The 20,733-nt window shown below is 50.2% G+C and overlaps 1 protein-coding gene and 1 pseudogene across 1 annotated transcript; both read left to right on the top strand.

Moving 5' to 3' along the window:
- The first annotated feature begins 3,171 nt into the window (after positions 1-3,171).
- LOC136398115 (disintegrin and metalloproteinase domain-containing protein 20-like) lies at positions 3,172-6,457 on the top strand. Its single transcript, XM_066372523.1, is given in 3 exon segments — positions 3,172-3,178; positions 4,207-4,266; positions 4,269-6,457. Coding segments are annotated over 3 exon segments (2,256 nt in total).
- Positions 6,458-10,534: 4,077 nt separating this feature from the next.
- On the top strand, positions 10,535-20,324 carry LOC136398114 (anomalous homeobox protein-like; annotated as a pseudogene).
- The last annotated feature ends 409 nt before the right edge of the window (positions 20,325-20,733 follow it).

Below are 20,733 nucleotides of genomic sequence, written 5' to 3'. Positions count from 1 at the left end.
GTTTCCCTTAAGATAAGAAACAAGACAAGGATGTCCACTATCCCCACTCCCGTTCAGCTTAGCACTGGAAGTCTCAGCCACAGACATCAGGCAAGAAGGAAACATAAAAGGCATCCAAAGTGTAAAGGAAGAAGTAAAGCCCTCACTGTTTGCAGATGTCATGATACTGTGTATACAGATCCCTATAGACTATTCCGGGACACTAACAGACTGAGGAATGAGTTCAGTAAGGCAATGGGATACAAAACACATCTGCAGCATTCTGTTGCACTTTTATGCACCAATAATTAACTATCAGAAATGGAAACTAATGCAACATTTTCATTCACAACAATTGCTCAAAAAAATAAAATATTTAGAAATAAATTTAACCAAGATTGTGAAAGACCTACACTTGACAAATTATAAGGCAATGAAAAATGGGCTCTGGTCAGTAGCTTCTTGGTTACAGTGTGATCCTGACATGTCATGTTGCAGATTCAATCCCTGGTCAGAGAACATACAAAAATCAACTAATGACCCCATGAATAAGTGGAACAGCAAAGCGATGCTTCCGTGCCTCTCTCTCACTCTTTTTCTAAAAATCTATCATTAAAAATACTTCTGAAACACACTGAGAATAAGTTAAGAACTGTTTGATTACACACATAAGTGGGATATAAAACTTACACTCATGGCCCTGGCCGGTTGGCTCAGCGGTAGAGCGTCAGCCTAGCGTGCGGAGGACCCGGGTTCGATTCCGGCCAGGGCACACAGGAGAAGCGCCCATTTGCTTCTCCACCCCTCCGCCGCGCTTTCCTCTCTGTCTCTCTCTTCCCCTCCCGCAGCCAAGGCTCCATTGGAGCAAAGATGGCCCGGGCGCTGGGGATGGCTCTGTGGCCTCTGCCCCAGGCGCTAGAGTGGCTCTGGTCACAACATGGCGATGCCCAGGATGGGCAGAGCATCGCCCCCTGGTGGGCAGAGCATCGCCCCTGATGGGCGTGCCGGGTGGATCCCAGTCGGGCGCATGCGGGAGTCTGTCTGACTGTCTCTCCCTGTTTCCAGCTTCAGAAAAAAATGAAAAAAAAAAAAAAACTTACACTCATGGACACAGATAAGAGTGAAGTGGTTACCAGAAGAAGGGAGTGAGGGGGTTGTGATGGAGGGAAAGGAGTAAAGAGAGAAAAATATACGGTGAAGAATGATGGTTTGACTTTGAGTGATGGGTGTACAACATAAGCAACTGTTAAAATGCTAAAGAGATGTTTTTCTGAAACTCCTGTTCATCTATGTTATCTTGTTAAATTTAATTTTCTAAATAAAAAAACCCAAGGCAGGACTCAAACTCTCCCCAACATCTTGGTCTTGGAGAGCCCATTGTGTGAGTTTGATCACATTCAATCCTCCATGCAATAGTTTCAAATTGACTAGTCACAAACAGAAAAGCTAGAATTCAAAACAGACAAAAAGCTAGAATTCAGTAAAGCAAAAGATTTGCCTTACTTAACTCTGGAGGTCAAAATTTATACTCCTTGATTTCTCTGCTGAGTTGTCAAATTTAGGAACCATAGATGTCTGCTGAGAAGTTGTCCTAGGAAAACTGGAGCCCTGGAACGCCTCAGGGGGAGCCCCTTCTAGAGATCCATTGGGGTCAGGCAACCCTCCGGAGAGGCCAGCTGGTCCAGGTGTCTCTACCCAGTGATGCGGAACACTAACATCCCAGATGAGCCCCCAAATGTACTGTACCTTAATTCTGTGGGTTACATAGAGACACCAAGGCAGGATACAGAAGAAATTTTAGGAGGAGATTTATTAATAAGCCGGCTACATATGACTTACACGGGGTATATCTAAACCAAATCGTGCAGCCTTGAATATAGCTCTGAGGCTAGTTATATAGACTTAATCACATACAGGTTGGGGGGAAAAGGAGGGGAGTATGACACAATAGTCAATTATTAAGAAGCTTACAATATTTATAGGATCTATTAAAAGAAAAAAAATTCCTACACATTAAAACTTACAAGGTAACACAATAGTGATAAATGTTATTTTACATATTAAAAACATTCTCAAATTTTCTAGGGTCATTGCCACAACAGTGAAAAATTTTAGCTTAGATTAAGGAAATAGGAAATCACTTTTGCTATAATTATTGAGGCTAGCTTTAGTTTACATGTGTTATACATATAAAGAATTTCAAAGGGAATAATTATTAAAAAGCATATGCAGGTCTTTCAGGCAAGGGGAGTGGGCTCATGATTCCTTTGTCTAGAGGTATACATTACTCTCAGGCCTCCTGGAGGGGAGGAAGAGTTAAAATCAGTGTAGGATGTGTATACATTGTCTCCTATAGGATTTTATTGAAGGGGAAGAGGAAGTTTTCAGAAAACTTTTATCTTCTTTGTTGTCTAGCAAGTAGTGGCCTCAGTTCTTCCAGACAACTATAGTTAAATTATGACTAAATGACCCATTTATCCTTGTAAGCCAGAAAACTTCTGCATTCTTCCTCCATTCTCTACAGAAAGGAGGGGGCAAGAAACCTGACTTTTCCTCTTTAAAATGACATTGCCATTACTAAATTTTACAGTTTTTTGACACCTTATTACAATACATTTTAGCTAAAAGGAAAATTGTCACCCTGTGAAGGAATAAAAATACAAAACAAATCAGTGGCTTCTTATTACAACCTGCTCATGAATTTTCCATCCTCTCATTGAAAAATACAGAATTGGACAAAAATCCGTGAAATTTTAGTTCCTTCACATCAGGCCCCAGCAAAGGCCCATTGTGTCTTTAGCTGAGAGAGGACCAGCACATGCAGGTGAGGAAACTACCAAAGGCCGGTACAGAACCACAAGGAGGGACCCATGGGAACAACCCTGGGTTCACACTGGGCTGAAAATGTCTTCTGTTGTCACCAGCTGCAGTTAGAAGCAATCCCATGGAATGCTGCGAAGGATTTACTCTCTAAGCTCAAAAAAACCTCAAAGCAAAAGTCAGAAGGAGCTTATAGTTTGAAAATATCTTAACTGCAAACCAAAATAAGACACGTGCAATTACAGAATTAAATAATTTCAACATCTGTAAAGACAAAATTAACAAAGTCTACCTCCACATGACAAAGAAGCAGGGAGATTGTTGTAGTAATATAATGTTATAGTAATTAAATATATAGAAATATAACAAAATATGGATGGTATGTATATAAGTAATTAAGATATAATATTAAATTTAATTAAGGAAATTAAATAAAGTTATGCTGTCTGGATAGGTATTAATCTAGTGTGTGCAGATGTGATAAACAGACTCTGACTTTCGAGCAGGGCCCAGTTAGAATGTGTGTGAAGTTATACATAGATAAGAAGTGGCTTGATATCATAACTCTGTAAGTGAATATAAACAAGAAGCTTCCCTAAGAACATCTTAAAAGTGAATAGTAACATCTTAGTAGATTAACATAAAAAGGGCTTCCTTTGAGAAACTCCCAAAAGGGTGGTTTGAGGTGATAATGCTGTAGATTGATACCTGTCAAAAGGCCTTGGCAGAAAAGGTACTAAAGCTGAGGAGCCCCCTGCTGAGGGAGTTGCCCAGACTCCTACATGAACATGGACTGTTTAAATGCTGCTCAGAGCTCTGACCAAAGACAGCTGAGAGGAGCATGCCAATGGGGCCCCCTTAAGCTGTACCCAGGCATGCCAAAAGGATTTGTGAGTAATAAACTGCCTTTGTGATTCTTGCAACTAACTTGTGTGTCAGTCATGTGTCAGCACTGATAAGTAGAATCCTCATAGCTGCCTCAAGAGTAGTCTCAAAGAGGCTGCCAGCCCTGCTGATAAGCAGGAGTGTCCCACTGCACAGAGGAGTTAAATCAGGGACTCCTGATTGACATAGAGCGTGGGCTTTACTGGGACAGAGATGGTTCCTGTAACAAGGAAGACAGTGACCCACAGAGAGTGGCTCAGGCATCCTGTGGGTGAGCGTTGGTGGACAATGTAACTGTGCTGTAACAGAGACACATATTCAAATCCAGAGGAAGAGGGATGTGCTCTGCTTTCTTCTTCTCATCCACTCCCCCGTGGGCGTCACAGACACCTCTCCTCCCCCCTCAACCTCAGAAGCTCATGTCCAGCCCCACCCACTGCCACACCCTGTGACTGTTACCTATACCCCAGCTGACATGCTCAGGGGCTGTTCTATGTCACAATCTGCTTGTGGCCTGGTTAGGTGGTGGGGACCCGCCTGAAGGACCTTTCTTTCTCTATTCCTGTTGATGGTTGTCCCCAAGCAGGACATGAGGCTGGCTGAGGACTCGGTCCCCCTGTGGGTGGCCTCCTTACTACCAGTGCTATGGGTGGTGTGGTCTCCAGTCCAGGGTTCTCAAGGTCGACCGTCATGGCGCTATATCTCCTCTGAGGTGGTGATTCCCCAGAAGCAAGTGCACCATGGCAAAGGTGGCCAGGTTCCTGGCTGGCTCTCCTGGAGCCTGAGGTTCGGGGGCCAGAGACACATTATCCATCTGCGGCACAAGAAACTGTTTATGTCCAGAGATCTGCTGCTGATGACTCAGGATGACCAGGGGGCCTTGCAAGTGGAGTACCCTTTTGTCCCCCATGACTGCTACTACCTTGGCTACCTGGAGGGGGTTCCTCTTTCCATGGTCACCGTGGACACATGCTATGGGGGCCTAGAAGGTATTATAAAGGTGGATGACCTTGCCTATGAAATCAAACCCCTCAAGGACTCCCGAACCTTTGAACACCTGGTTTCCCAGATAGTGGCAGACACCAAGGCAATAGGACCCATGTACTCTCTGGGGTACAAGGAAGAGAGGCACCCCCTGTTCTCTCCAGCCAATGCCAGTGCAGCCCCCAGGATCAGTAGTAAGCTTTATTCATCACATAAAATGAATATAAAAGGCTGTGTAATGAGTTCTAGATCAACGTATACTCTATTCAGCAATGTGTCACAATGCGCCCAGTATCTGATAAACATAGCTAGCATAGCTGATTCCATGCTCCAAGGTCTTGATATGAGATACTATGTCAGTGTAATGATCATTTATGATAGAGCAGATCCAACTGCAATGGACAACTTTCAGGTGCCAGGGAGTGCCTTTCATACCTATTATGCAAAGAACATTTATAAAATTTTTAAACCACACTCATCCATGATTGTGGTTAAAGACAAGCCCGAAGACATTACTTTTCAGCCTTCCCTATATGGACTGTGCTCGGTCCGTAATCTCCTCGTGGTTGGTCAACTAGGCAGACATTATTTATTGTTGTCTATTATAGCCACCCAACATATTGCAAGAAATTATGGTATCTATTATGATAATAAATATTGTGTTTGTCAAAGACGAACCACCTGCATCATGTCCAGATACCCAGTACTGACAGACGCCTTCAGTAACTGCTCCTTTGTGCACGTACAACATATAACTCGTAACACTGAAGGTTGCCTGTTCAGAACCGACTTTATCTATCACAATAAAAGCCTGACATATGTTCGGTGTGGAAACTCTGTGGTGGATGAAGGTGAGCACTGTGACTGTGGATCCTTCAAGCAGTGTCATCACAACCCCTGCTGCAACGCTGACTGTACCCTTACACCCGGAAGCGCGTGTAACACAGGCAGATGCTGCACAAACTGCACCTACTCGCCCAGAGGAACGCTCTGCCGACCAATCCAGAACATCTGTGACCTTCCAGAGTACTGCCTCGGGCACACCTTTATCTGCCCTGATGACTTTTATCTGCAAGATGGAACCCCATGCACAGAGGAAGGCTACTGCTTCCATGGGAACTGTACTGACCGCAACATGCACTGCAAGCAGATCTTTGGTGAAGGTGCCCAGAACGCTCCAGACGCCTGCTACGTGATCAATAGAAGGGGCCACAGGTTTGGACACTGTGGGACTGGTACTGAGTTTCGTCCTGTGTCTTGTGCTCAAGAAGACATTCAGTGTGGACGCCTACAGTGCACCAATGTCACTCATCTGCCTAAGCTGCAAGAACATGTTGGATTCCATCAGAGTGTGTTCGAGGGGTCTTTGTGTTTTGGAGTGGGGTCACACCGGGGGACAGGAACAACTGATGTTGGTGCTGTGAGACCTGGTACCCCCTGTGGTGGTGGAAAATTCTGTCTGAATAATCACTGCAATGGTATTGTGGCTGGAATGAATTATCACTGCCCTCCCAAGAAATGCAATCTGAGGGGAGTTTGCAACAACAAAGGGCACTGTCATTGCCGGTTAGGCTGGGACCCCCCACAGTGTATAAACAAAGGAGCTGGAGGGAGTGTGGACAGTGGCCCCCCTCCAAGAAGAATGCGGTCAGTAACACAGAGTGACCTGTCAGTGCTGTATCTGAGAGTGGTCTTCTGTCGAATATACGCCTTCATAGCTTCACTCCTCATTGCAGTGGGCATGAACATGAGAACTGTCGGGATGACCAGTCACAGAAGTGACAGTTGAAGACTAAAGAGCAAATCAGCCTTGTGACCCCTGTACAACTCTAGGTTATATAGGACATCTGTAAGAAAACAAGCATCACCAGCTGGCTGAGCCAAAGCCCACATTCCTGGACATCACAGGGGTCCTGCCGCACATCACGGAGCAGCGAGAGACATGGGCGTTTTCCCACCAGCTGTCTCTGGCAGGTTGCTGGCCAGCACCTTCACATAAAGCTTAAAAACCAGATGATGGTGTCCTGTACTCTTTTTGTAAGTCTTTTTTTTTTCATTTTAACCTTTTTTTTTAGATTTTATTTATTCATTATAGAGAGGGGAGAGAGAGAGAGAGAGAGAGAGAGAGAGAGAGAGAGAGAGAGAGGGAAGGGGGGAGGAGCGAGGAGCAGGAAGCATCAACTCCCATATGTGCCTAGACCAGGCAAGCCCAGGGTTTTGAACCGGCAACCTCAGCGTTTCCAGGTTGACGCTCTATCCAGGCTGTTTTTGTAAGTTTTCAAGATCCTAAACTGAGATTGAGTCTCTGACTTGCAGAGAAGACCTGGTGAGTAGCTGGTCTTGACCTGTGGGCAGTTGTCCCAGGATTAGTGAAAGTGGCCACAGGATCCTTTAAGGCCAGTTCATGACAGTCCCCCACAACACTGCTCTTTATCATGGAGGGTCACCTCAGTCTTAGGTGATCTCATCTTCTCTATGCAGAGTGGTTTCAGGACAATTGTGTGCTCCTCACAACCAAGCCTGCCCATGTCACACTGGTGTGGCTTTGGGCTGCGGCTGAGACTGAGGGTCACAGTGTGCCTGGTGATACCTGTGCCACCCCGGAGAGCAGATTCCTCTGGTGGAGGCTGTGGTCCAGGGACATTCAGTCAGAAAATGAGGTAGAAGTGGCCATCCCTGACCCTGGCCTTCAGAGGGGGCCTCCGTACACTAGTTCCCCTTCCTCCTCGCTGTGCACTTCAGAGAAGGTCCGAGGAAGTGCCCCTGGGTCGTGGTGCAGATCAGATACCGTCTCCACAACAGACCGTGGGCTGGAAAACCAGAACACCACTGTATCTAAAGAGCTTTCAATGAAATGTTTCATAGGGTAATGCCCAATTAATAAAATTTTTATTTCACACCAACGTATACAATTCATAGTACCTCCACTCAATACAGGCACACCACATGGATTTGAAAGCCAATATTTTGCAAATTCAAGGACCTGGAATGTCCATGGTGGGCAGACATGCTGGGTGGACATTAGCAGTGGAGTTGGGAGACATGAATGTCCCTGTTCTGTTCACTCTGTTATCAGGGACCTGAGACAATATCCAATTCCATTGCAGATGGACATCACAATGTGAGAGTCAGTAGGTCAGGTTTAACTGTCACTGATGCAGCTGGCCCTGTGGTCCAATGTGGCATCTGCCATTGTTCCCTCCATGCACACTCTCAATCCTCTAAGACTTTGTAACACTAAGTGGACAGTGTTGCTCTGTGTGTCTTGGTTGCTGGGAAGTCCCAGACTGAGACCACAGAGGCACCATGACCCCTGATCTCCTTCCTGGCCATCAGCAGCAATTTGAATGATGCAATTTTTCTCTCTCAAGTTGAATGAGATATGACAAATAAATAGACTCTGTTCATGTCAGACCAACTCGTCACTGTCCCTGTTGAAACTGCGACCTTGAATTCCAATGGCAGACTGATAAATACCACAACCTGCACAGAAAATCTCTCATGTAGAAAGTCATCACTGTGAGGAGCACGGTGTAGGGACGTGGAGAGCGTCCTGGAGGACAGGTTGTTTAAACCATGGACTTCTGTTAGGACTCATGGTGTCTTCCTGAAGGGAATGCCATGAATTGCTTGGCTCACACACATACAGCTCCAAGTCCAGGGGTTCCACTGCTCTACTAGTCTGTCTGCTCCCAGGAAATCTGAATGACCCGGGACCAATGTTAAGTGGACCCAGTAGTGGGATTCAAATAATTTAACAACTAGTTCTCTGCCCTAATGATCATTTTAAGTATATATAAAAGAAAGACATACCAAAGGTAGTTTATTATTTCATGCATTTAGTACTTAAATAAGAACAATAAAAGAGGTACACAAAACTAGATTATGTTACAAGAAAGAGTTTGAAAGTATCAATAAAACATTAAATAATGCCTGACAGGGTCCGTGGACTGTGCTCCAGGTTCGGGTTCCAGCGTGGGTCATCAAGGGTCTGGCCTCGGTCTGTCATCTGATCTCTGTCTCAGGTGCCTGGTGTGCATCCTCAGGCGCGCAGGCTCAGGGTTGTTGTCCGGTGATCAGCATCAGCGGTCTGGCCTCCGGGTGCGCTGCCTGATGACCGGCACCGACTGTGTCAGCTTGGGGTGGGCTCCCATCCCTCATCCATCCTCTGAATCTGTTGCCTGTCGTTTGCCACCAGGGGTCCCATCTCAGGGTCCAGATTCGGCCTGTCCTTCAGTTTCTGTGTCCGCGGCCAGGTGTGCACCATCAGGCGTGCGGGCTCAGGGGCTGTGACCCGGGCTCTGACCATCTTGTGGTGCCCGGCAGCTGAGGTCTGGCTTCCAGGTCATTGCTTGCTGTCCTGTAGCAGCTGTGCGGGCAGAGTCTGGGTTCTGGTTGTTATCAGTGCCTTGGGTCCAGTGCCTTGTGTTAGCATCGGATGTTTGGGGTCCACCCGTGGGCGGATTCTGCGTCTGGTGGCTGACAGGAGACCTTCAGGAGGACGTACTGAGTCTGAAGAGACAGGTGGAAGGGCTGCACATTGGTGTCATGTTAGACTCAGTCTGTTCCTGTCTGTATGGCAGTTGGCGTTTCTATGTTTATCAATGTTTGGGGCTGCAGTCACTCTTCCATGTAGTAGGTTACTTACTTTCAGGAACTTTGGGTTTACCTTAGGGCTGGGACAGTCAGAGTCCCTAGTGGGGCCAGTGCCAAGACATCGGCTTGGTTTATGGGTTTCATTAGGGTGACTACTACTGGCTCATACATGGGTAATAACAGGATGTACTTAGCGTTGAGAGGTTAGGTTGAAGGCCTAGTATTAGTGGTTATGGAAACAGGGTTACGTTCAGAGTGTCAGGTGTAAAACAAGTACCAACTCAACAGGTAGAACATGATTTCAGAGTTTAGGGCTTTGGGCTGTGAGTGGTGATAAGATGCAAAGTTTTGGTGTTATGGATCAAGGGTTAGGATTTAGGTTGAGGCTCACGGTAGAGACTCAGGGTTGAGACTTAAGGTTCTGGTTTAGTGTGCATCATTGAGGCTTAAATCTAGGGTTCACGCTCAGGGGTGGGACTCATGTTGAAACTCAGAAGTTGGTGTTGGGGCTGGGGTTAGGGTTAAAGGTTTAGGGTTAGGAGTTTAGGGTTAGGGGTGAGGGGTTAGGGCTTCTGTGTGCTTGGGCTCTGGGTTTGAAAGGCATGGTCATCCAGGTGGCAGTGCAGGTCACATAAGGCAAGTGAGCAGGGTATCCACCCAAAGCTCTGACCCAGGCAGGGCCTGGCTTCCAGGCCCACCGGAGTGGGTGGCCTGGTGTCACGCAGGGGTCACCGCTTGCTCCTGCCCCCCTCCCACACCTGAGAGAAGTCGGGGTGGTGGTGTCCTCTCCTCCACTTCCGGCTGCCCCCAGGACCCACTGTCTCCATTCATGGACTGAAGACCCGCAGAGCCAGGCTCGATGGTGCCCCTGAACCCCAGAACCTCTCAGTGCTCCGGGAGTGCATGGACCCCGAGGGGGTGGCCGACTGGGGCTCTCTGGGATTGGCCACTGTTGGACACTTTGTAGCAACCACACAGCTTCAGCGACATCCCCTCTCAGGAGGTGAGGATGAGCAGGTGTGCACCGGCCAAGTGAGTGGAAGTGGGGCGGGGGCAGAGGGGAGGTGGAACCCCGTAGCTCAGAGCTGATCTGGGCAGCCAGGGCTCTCGGCCTTCTCATGGAGCAGTGCACCACAAAACGTATGTGGTGTTGGGCCGTGGCCAGGGATGTGTAGGGGTCAGCCCACAGGGTAGAGCCACCTGCCCTCCTCCTGTCCCCTCCATTGCCCACCCATGGCCAGGTCTCCTCAGTGTCTAGGGTACTGTCCGCATGAGCCAGCACTTAGCCTCCTTCCTGCCTCTCCTGGAGCCCATGGAGTCCGCACTGGAAGAAACCGGAGTCCCAAGCCGAGCGCTCCTCCTCCCGTTCATGTCGAAGCCCTGGAGCCTTGGTTCCCTCGACAGGGAGAATCGCTGGGCCCGAGTCAGGGGGAGTGAAATGGTGGCGGTGGTGGTGTAGGTTACAGCTCATCCCCGGGAGGGCGGGGAGCCGGGAGGACTGAGGGGCTCGGACGGGGATGGAGCGCTGCTCATGGAGCGCATGGAGCGTCTCACGGCCTTAGTGGAAAGTGTGGCATCATCTTATAAAAACTTAGACATCCTGCAGCGCCGCCCATTAACTCCCAAGAGTCTGGTTCATAGAAACAAAGCACTATTTTTTAAAAGCAATCACTAACAAGTTGTGTAAACATCTGTGGGTGGGAGGGAGGCGTTTGAACAAGTTACAGCCCCTCCTTTCATGGGATAGTTTTCAAGACCATGCATATGCGCCAGGAGATGTCTGTGGGACCAGCCAGATAAGCAGTCTCTGTGCTGTTAAAAATAGGTGTATGTATACATAGATTTGTATAAAAGAGAAGATTTCATAAATCCTCCAAGTCCACCTGCTACCACTTGGGTGATGGCAGAGTGGGCTTTGGGGTGTAATGGGTCAGTGCCTGCTGGGGTCTCCACCCTGGGACCTTTTCAAGTTACCCCAAGTCTCTCCACCTGTTGTCCTCAGTGCCAACTCTGAACAGCTGTGAAGGCGAGGGAGCCAGAGTAAGGCCCTGCAAGGTCGCATTCTGTTGTGTAGGGCTCTGTGTGTGAGAGAGAGATTTAAGGCAACATTTAAATCTTTGTGCTTTTTAAACGGTAAATTGAGGGGTTTTTTTCAAAATCAAAATTGTTAAAATCAGATGGTACTAGTCCTGTTCTGTAGGCCCCATGGCTCCTCTTTGCAGCAATGTAAATGGCATGTGCCCTTCCCTGGCCCAGGGCACCTTCTAAGGCAGGGGTTGGGAAACTTTTTGGCTGAGAGAGCCATGAACGCCACATATATATATATTTTTTTGTATTTTTCTGAAGCTGGAAATGGGGAGAGACAGTCAGACTCCGGCATACGCCCGACGGGGATCCACCCAGCATGCCCACCAGGGGGCAACGCTCTGCCCACCAGGGGGCATCGCTCTGCCGGGACCAGAGCTACTCTAGCGCCTGGGGCAGAGGCCAAGGAGCCATCCCCAGCGCCCGGGCCATCTTTGCTCCAATGGAGCCTCGCTGCAGAAGGGGAAGAGAGAGACAGAGAGGAAGGAGAGGGGGAGGGGTGGAGAGGCAGATGGGCGCCTCTCCTGTGTGCCCTGGCCGGGAATCGAACCTGGGACCTCTGCACGCCAGGCCGACGCTCTACCACTGAGCCAACCGGCCAGGGCAACGCCACATATTTTAAAATGTCATTCCATGAGAGCCATACAACGACCCGTGTACGTGATGCATTATCCAATAAAAATTTGGTGTTGTCCCAGAGGACAGCTCCAGCTACCTGCAACCATGAACATGAGCGGTAGGAAATGAATGGATTACAATACATGAGAATGTTTTATATTTTTAACGTTATTATCTTTTTATTAAAGATGTGTCTGTGAGCCAGATGCAGCCATCAAAAGAGCCACATCTGGCTCGCGAGCCATAGGTTCCCAACCCCTGTTCTAAGGGCTGGGAGAGGCCTCAGCATCCATCCGGAAAGTGCTTGGGAACTCTGATGACCTCACCACACATGGTTCCTGCCCCCACGCAGCCCAGAGGGGGAGTGAAATGAAACAATTACCACGTTTATGAAACAGGTGGTAACCGGATGGCTAGGGGACCAGGATGGTGCCTGTGTGAGGGGCACAGTGCGGGGTGGGAACAGATGAAATGTTCAGAGGAGTGACAGCACCTAGCTCAGTTGGGGTGCACAACCCAGGACTAAGGTGTTTTGGAGGGAGTAAAAGGAAATACAGTGGACGTCTGGTCCTCCTGCCTTTTCAAGTGAGTTCTCATTGTTGCCACCTTACAAGTGCCTGTGGCAAGAGGGGCCTCAGAGTTGGACTGAGAATTGATGGATCATCAGCCTGTGGTCAGCGCTGGCCATGGTCACGACTGTCATCTTGTTTGTAGAAGGCGTAACCTAACACAGGATGCAGAGCTTCCTGAAGCTGCTGAGGGAGTGGGGGCATCAGCCTCCCCTTGGAAGAGCTGGTGACCCTCACCGGCAGGCTGTGCCAGGACCTCCTGGAAGAGCTGGTGACCCTCACCGGCAGGCTGTGCCAGGACCTCCTGGAAGAGCTGGTGACCCTCACTGGCAGGCTGTGCCAGGACCTGCAGGATGATCCCGCCCAGGTGCAGCCCTTGGTCGTGGCTGTGCTGGACAGCCAGCTCCGCCTGTTCCTCCTGGACAATAAGGATGTGGCCCTGGTGTGTGCCCGTGTGTGGCCCAGCAGGGGCAGCACCAGGCTTTCTGCCGGCTGTGGGAGGTAGGACTGGTCAGGGGGTGGGGAGCACAGAGAGGGAGGCCGCAGCCACTACCAGCCTAAACAAGACAGAATGTGAAGGCCTGACCTGTGGTGGTGCAGTGGATAAAGCGTCAACCTGGAATGCTGAGGTTGCCGGTTCAAAACCCTGGGCTTGCCTGGTCAAGGCACATATGGGAGTTGATGCTTCCTGCTCCTCCCCCTTCTCTCTCTCTGTCTCTCTCATTCTCTCTCTTCTCTAAAAATTAATAAAAGTAAAAAAAAAAAGACAGAATGTGCAGAAGTCTGCAAGAGCCTGGGGAGGGGTGCTATAAACCATCCAGGATGGTCCACTCTCACTTTACTAGGTTCTAACTAGCTCGGAAATCTGACTTTAAAATGATCCATGTATCAGATTCTTATTGGGTGGTGGTCCTGGCTTGGAGGGCCAGCATACCAATCAGTGAGTCAAACAGACCCATGACCTCAATCCCTCAGCCCAAGTTCAACAGTTGAGACAATTTTTTTAAAAAAATTATTTTATTCAATTATTTATTTATTCATTCGTTTTAGGGAAGAGAGAGAGAGAAGCGAGGAGGAGCAGGAAGCTTCAACTTGACCAGGGAAGCCAGAGTTTCAATCTGGCAACCTCATTGTTCTAGGTCAATGATTTATCCACTGTGCCACCATAGGTCAAGCTGCAGTTGAAACCAAAAATAGGCCCTGGGTGTTCAACTCAGTGGATAGAGTGTTGGCCCGGCATGCAGACATCCTGGGTTTGATCCCCAGTCAGGGCTCATTTGAGAAGCGACCATCTGCTTCTCTTCCCCTCCCTTTCCTTGTTCTCTCTCTCTTTCCCTCTTGCAGCCAGTGGCTCGTTTGATCTGAGTGTCAGTCTCAGGCTTTGAGGATAGCTTGGCTGATTCAAGCATCGGCCCCAGATGGAGGTTGCTGGGTGGATCCCGGTCAAGGTGCATGTGGGAGACTGTCTATCTCCCCTCCTCTCATTTAAACACACACACACACACACACAAACTCCCACAAAAATATCCCTCATTCGTCTGGTGGTCATGGGAACCTCCACTTGTTTGGGATCAAAACCTGACCTGTGTGGATGTGAAGGAATTTATGGTCTTTATTTATCCACTTAATGTGACAGGTTCATTTTTCTGCCTAAATATTAACATATTTGTAGGTTACTGCCTGCCCTAGACGAAAATCTGAGAAATCTTGAATTCTAAAGTACAAACAGCTCAAAGGGTTTCAGTAAGGGACTTGAGGGCCTGTCTTGTCCAGTTTCACCTCATAGTATAGTCCATGCACAATTCATGCTGAGTTTTCCTTAAAGGTACTCAGTTCTTCGTGTTTCCACTCCCTCCCCTCCAAGCTGTGGGGTAATTCTCCGGCCCCTCGATCTGCCTTCACGCAGCAGCTGGAGAAGGTTGTAAAAGTGCAGGTGAGTCCACGTGTGCCCCAGGACTGAGCTGAGCCTGCCAGCTCTCCTGCTCAGCCCCCCACGCTCCCCTCAGCTTCTTCCTCGTGGCCATGCTGAATCCTAGCTGCTTCTAGAACTCTTAGGATCCTTATTTGTTCCCGGAGCCATTCACTTGTCATTCCCTCTGCCAGGGGCTGGTGCATTCTTACCTTCTGGCTCTGCTTTAAACGGCACCCCACCCAGGTTTATCTACCAGCGCAACCCCACCTTCCACCCTGTGACTCCTTCAGGTCGTAGTTAGAATCCTCTTATTTGTCAGTTTGTGGTTCCTCTGCCTCCCCTCGCTGGACTGTGGGCCCCGTGAGGGAGGGGCTGCCTCTGTTCTCACTACAGAGTCGATGACACTCAGCATACAGCCTGGGACATGGGAGGGGCGTGGTTTTATAATCCGTCCAAATAAATGGATGAAGTAAAGAAACAAGGGAGCACATAGAGTTGTAATAACTACCTTGAAGACAGCAGTGATGAAATGTGTGAATGACACCAGTGAGAAAAACTCCCAGGGGAGGGATTATAAATACCAGCAACGTCTCTGAGGAGGTAACGTGAAGCTGAGACCTGGGAGGTAATGATGGGGCTAGCACACCAACAAAGGGTACTTCCTGCCCAGAGCCACATCCTGCAGGCAGGAGGTTCCTGTGTGTTCTCTGACTCTTGTGCCTGAGGCTGATGATTGATCCTGGCAGGAAACTACAAATAACAGCCCAGCAAAATGGGATTTTTCTGATTCTCACTACCTCTCTTGCCAGGACAACACTGGAGTTAAAGGCAAGAAACACACACACTGACCATGGTGTCTAGGGGAGGACATGTCAGGCGTCCTTAGCTATGTTCAAAGTCTGGTTATGTGAACAACTCATACTGAGCACAGATCAGGCCCCCCTTCATCCCATTTGGCTCAGAAAGCTCTTGCTGAGGACAGGAGCCAGCCCTGCTGGTGGGAGAAAGGTCTTTCATCTAAGACATGAGTCAAGCTGCCGAGCCTCAGAGCTGACACTCCTAGCACAGCTCAGTCTCTGGTAGCCGTTGGCCAGTCATCTCTCATTCCATTGCCTCATGCTCCTCACCTATAAGGAGTCACTGAGAGCTCTGCTCACCTGTGTGCTTTGTGGGAGGGCTGAAGTGCTGATGTGCGTCACTGGCCAGCTGGACCACCGGGGACAGAGTACTAGGCTGATGGGGATCAAAGCACTGGCCATCTGGTCATGTCCTTGCCGCCTGGCACGTCAGTGAGCAGCTAGCTCTTCCAGGGATCAGGTTGGGTTAGATGGCCGTGCTCCAGGGTGGGTGAGAGTGGCTAGGTCTCAGCAGGCTCTTCTTGGCAGGGATGCCGGGTGCCAGGAGGCAGCCAGGAGCTGGTGCAGCTCTGGGAACAACATTCACTACCCTCTGGTCATGAAGAGGCTCGGTTGTGGCAAAATCTGATCTCGGTGCAGAAGTTCTGCTGCAGGAAGAGGTACAGTCACTGGGCTTTATTTGTTCTTATTCCCTGGGGCTCCCAAAGGCTGTGCCAACCAAAACCACAGAAAGGCTTAGGTGGAACAGGCAGGGTGATAAGGGCAGGAAAAGCCAGATGAAGTACTTGGTCAAAGGTTATAGGCTTATTATCAGACAACGTGCCTGACACAGGTCTACCCTCCACCTGCTTAGCTGCTATGTGATTGCATTCCCACCTTTGCCAGCAGGCAAGGAGAGGGAGTGGTTCCCAGGACCCAGGCAGAAAGTTCTAGCTGCAGTAAGAGCCACTGCCCTCAGTGAGGGCTCTACGGGCAGGGATGTGACCTCAGTCAGTAGCGTAGCACAGCGAGGGGAGGGCAAGGGGGTCTATCATGCCCTGGGTGCCACTTGCAAAGGGGCGACAAGTGGTCTCCAAGACAAACAAGAAAAGCATAGTAGAAGCATAGATAGTGACTATTCGTAATATATTATAGGGGGTTTTTTTTTGTATTTTTCCGAAGCTGGAAACGGGGAGGCAGTCAGACAGACTCCCGCATGCGCCCGACCGGGATCCACCCGGCATGCCCACCAGGGGGTGATGCTCTGCCCATCCGGGGCGTTGCTCTGCTGCGACCAGAGCCACTCTAGCGCCTGAGGCAGAGGCCATGGAGCCATCCCCAGCGCCCGGGCCATCCTGGTCCAATGGAGCCTCGGCTGTGGGAGGGGAAGAGAAAGAAAGAGAGGAAGGAGAGGGGGAGGGATGGAGAAGCTGACGGGTGCCTCCCCTGTGTGCCCTGGCCGGGAATCGAACCCGGGACTTCCGCATGCCAGGCCGACACTCTACCACTGAGCCAACCGGGCAGGGCCATATTATAGGTATTTTAAGGTAGGTATTACGTTCTATTATTATTTGTATTATATTCTTATTACGAGTAAATTCTATATATTATATTACTATATGTGTTTCTGGAGGGGGGGAGGGGTGCCAATAAAGTGTCGTGCCCTCGGCACCAGTTATGTTTGCTACGCCACTGACCTCACTACCCTCTTCTGGATGTCACCCAGCACACATGCCATCAGGTCAGGTTCTACAGGTGGTTCATGTTTTAGCACTGGCCCTCAGGACAGCAGGACCTCTAAAGAGAGTGCAAGAAGAGAATGCTACAAGCAGTAATGAGCTGTGTGTAGTGCTTAGAAGGTTGGCTGGCACACAATAGATACTAAGTAGGAGTAGGGGTTTTATAATCACCATGGCCTGACCAGGCAGTGGCGCAGTTGATAGAGCATCAGACTGGGACATGGGAGGGGACCCAAGTTCAAAACCCCGAGGTAGCCAGCTTGAGTGCAGGGTCACTGGCTTGAGCATGGGATCATAGACACGAACCCATGGTTGCTGGCTTGAGCCCAAAGGTTGCTGGCTTGAAGCCCAAGGTCTCTGGCTTGATCCCAAGGTTGCTGGCTAGAGCAAGAGGTCACTGGCTCTGCTGTAGCTCCCTGGTCAAGGCACATATGAGAAAGCAGTCAATGGACAGCTAAGGTGCCACAAGGAAGAATTGATGCTTCTCATCTCTCCCTTCCTGTCTGTCCATATCTGTCACTCTGTCACACACACACACACACACACACACACACAACACACACACCACACAAATGGGAATGTGATATATTGTTTTTTTGCTGTGATGCAGGGGCCCCTGCAATCTTTGGAGGAAGAGAGACCTGAGCAAGCAGATGGCAGTCCCCAGGGGCATTCTGATGTGATGTTAGACCCATAGAAGATGGTCACTGCAGGAGCAGAGGCCGTAGGTTCTTGAAGTCTCTCTGGAAGTGACTGAAGAAAGGGGTTTTGTGAAGATAGATTTTGGAGGATTTGCTAACGGCTTGAAAGTGTTGAAGAAGGAAAAGAAAGACTGAGGCCAGACTCCAGCACTCCTAGACTGAGTGCCTGGAATCTGGTGGTTTTTCACTGAGTTGCACAGGATGTGTGTGTGGGAGGGTAGATTTGGAGAGCTGGGATCAAGCTCCATTTGGGCTGAGTGGGATTTTTTTTTGTATTTTTCTGAAGTTGGAAACGGGGAGGCAGTCAGACTCCCGCATGCGTCCAACCGGGATCCACCTGGGATGCACACCAGGGGGCGATGCTCGGCCTATCTGGGGCGTTGCTCTGTTGCAACCAGAGCCATTCTAGTGCCTGAGGCAGAGGCCATGGAGCCATCCCCAGCGCCTGGGCCAACTTTGCTCCAATGGAGCCTTAGCTGCTGGAGAGGATGAGAGAGACAGAGAGGAAGGAGAGGGGGAGGGGTGGAGAAGCAGATGGGCGCTTCTCCTGTGTGCCCTGGCCAGGAATTGAACCCTGGACTCCTGCACGCCAGGCCAACGCTCTACCACTGAGCCAACCGGCCAGGGCCTGAGTGCGATTTTTTTGACATCTGTGGGGATCTGTTCAGTTGGTATTTGGATATCAAATCTTGTGGAGACAGCATATATACAGCAGTGGTCCCCAACCTTTTTTGGGCCATGGGCTGGTTTAATGTCAGAAAATATTTTCACCGACCGGCCTTTAGGGTGGGATGGATAAATGTATCACGTGACTAAGACAAGCGTCAAGAGTGAGTCTTAGACGGATGTAACAGAGGGAATCTGGTCATTTTTAAAAAATAAAACATCATTCAGACTTAAATATAAATAAAATGGAAATAATGTAAGTTACTTATTCTTTCTCTGCGGACTGGTACCAAATGGCCCACGGACCAGTACCGGTCCACAGCCCGGAGGTTGGGGACCACTGATATACAGGATATATAGAAGATATATCACTGTTTTCTATTGCAAAAAATCAAATACACACAACAGTAGAGCATAACCAACCTCAGTCTCATCATCCAGCTTCAACAGTTGTGGGCATTTGTCAGCTTTGGCATTTCATTGAGTGGTACTTGGAAGATCTATTGAGACCTCTGCATGTGTGGAGCGCAGTGCAGGACCAGGCAAGCACGTCCTTCTTTCAGGTGAGCCCTTGTGACTTTGCAGCACAGAGAGGGAGGAGAAGAAGCGGCCAGTGAGATGAGAGGAAGTGCTGGGGTGCCTAGTATTTTGCAACACATGAGGTGTATCCAGCAGAAGGGATAACTGTAACCACTTCCTCACTGCCCTCATCCAGGAACCTACCACCTGTGTCCTGAAGGCCTGAAGAGCCGGAACTTCCCCAGAGAGGTTCGCCAGAAGTTGCAAGACTTCGCCTTGGGTGTAAGCAGCAGCCCCAGCAAAGCTGAGCTGGTAAGAAAGTTAGATCAGACAACCCTCCCCTTAGCGGATCTCCACCCTTAAGTGACACCCTGCCCTTAGAGGATCCCCCCCCTGCGCCACACACACACACACACACACACACACACACACACACACACACAGTCTTCGGCTATCTTTGAACCATCCTGGGTACTGGAGCTCAATGTTTGGCAGCCACAGAAGGTCCAGCCTGCACACTTAACAGGGCTTTTTTTTTTTTTTTTACGTGGGGTCGCGTGTGGCTTCAACAGATGGTCACTGAGCACCCGCGATGGCCAGGCACGGGGTACCAGGGTGAGGTGTGCTGGAGCTTCCAGATTTGGGGAGGCACATGCCGGTGGAGCCCAGTACCAGCTGAGGCCGGAAGCAGGAGGCAGGGGAGGGAACTTTGCAGGGGAAGGCGCGATGGGGCGGGAGGGAGTTTCCGCCTGTTCAGAGATCTGGTCCTGTATCCTGTGCCCATTCTCTTCCATGTCTAGCCAACAAAGCACTGCTGTATTTGGTCCATGTGATCTACCCCATCGAGTCATCAAAGCTCCCCGCCTTCCTCGACTGCGTGGTTTTGTGCTTGCTCCTGAGTTAGGAAGGGCACGGGTCAGAGTTCATGTGGTCTCCATGGAGCAGCGGCTGGTTCCAGACATGGAGGCTTCGGCTCCGCACGGCCGCCCGAGTCCTGCGGCCCTGCCAGCTCGGTGCCCCCTAGGCGCGGACGGAATCGGGGCTTGACGCTCGTTTCCGGCAGGAGACCCCGAAAGCGGAGAGCCTGACCCCAGACCAGGTCTACAGCTGGTTCGCCAACTCCCGGCGGCGCCAGGGGGCCGGTCTGCAGCGCGTGGAGCTGACCGGGGACGCGGCTGAGGAGCCCCTGCAGCCCTCAGGCCACCGCCGCGTCGGCTTCGGGGGTGCGCGCCGGCCTCCGTGGTCAGGTGAGAGGCCCGAGGGCCCGGCCGGCGGGGGCGGACCTCGGACGTCCGTCGCTGCACCCTGTGTCCAGGGCCTGGCCTGGGTAGGGCACTCTGGTTCCAGGGGCGCCGCGCCGCGCCGGGGATCTGCACGTTCGGGACTTGAACGTGGTTCGAGAACGTGGACGCTGAGGGTCAGTGAGGCTGCAACCCGCGTTTTGTGTTTAGAGGCCGCTGTGTGGCCACGGCCAGAAGTCATTAGGTTTGGGAAATGAGCCCAGCACGAGAATGGAGGGGGTCGTAGTTCAGACCAAAGATGGATCAAGGGACAGAGAATATTGGGGTGACTCCAGCCAGCTGAGCGGCCGTTTACCTGCTGGGCAGGAGGTTGGGGCTTGGGCTTGGTCCCGCCTCCTCTCCCGTCTGATTGGTTTTCAGCAGATTGGTTTTCAGCAGGAGGTGAGGAAGATGGGCCTGCACTGTCCCTGGTGCCATGGAAGCCCCTGGCTCTGGCCTCGGACTTTTCTGGAGATAAGATAGTGCCAAAACCAGACTCCCTGGTACGGTCGCCCCCACAGGCTGAGAATCTTCTCCCTGTTCA

Source organism: Saccopteryx leptura, chromosome 3 (assembly GCF_036850995.1).
Source record: "Saccopteryx leptura isolate mSacLep1 chromosome 3, mSacLep1_pri_phased_curated, whole genome shotgun sequence".
In the NCBI taxonomy this organism is placed as follows: Eukaryota; Metazoa; Chordata; class Mammalia; order Chiroptera; family Emballonuridae; genus Saccopteryx; species Saccopteryx leptura.
Note: the sequence above shows the minus strand (reverse complement) of the source record. Positions and strands in the feature narration are given on the sequence as shown.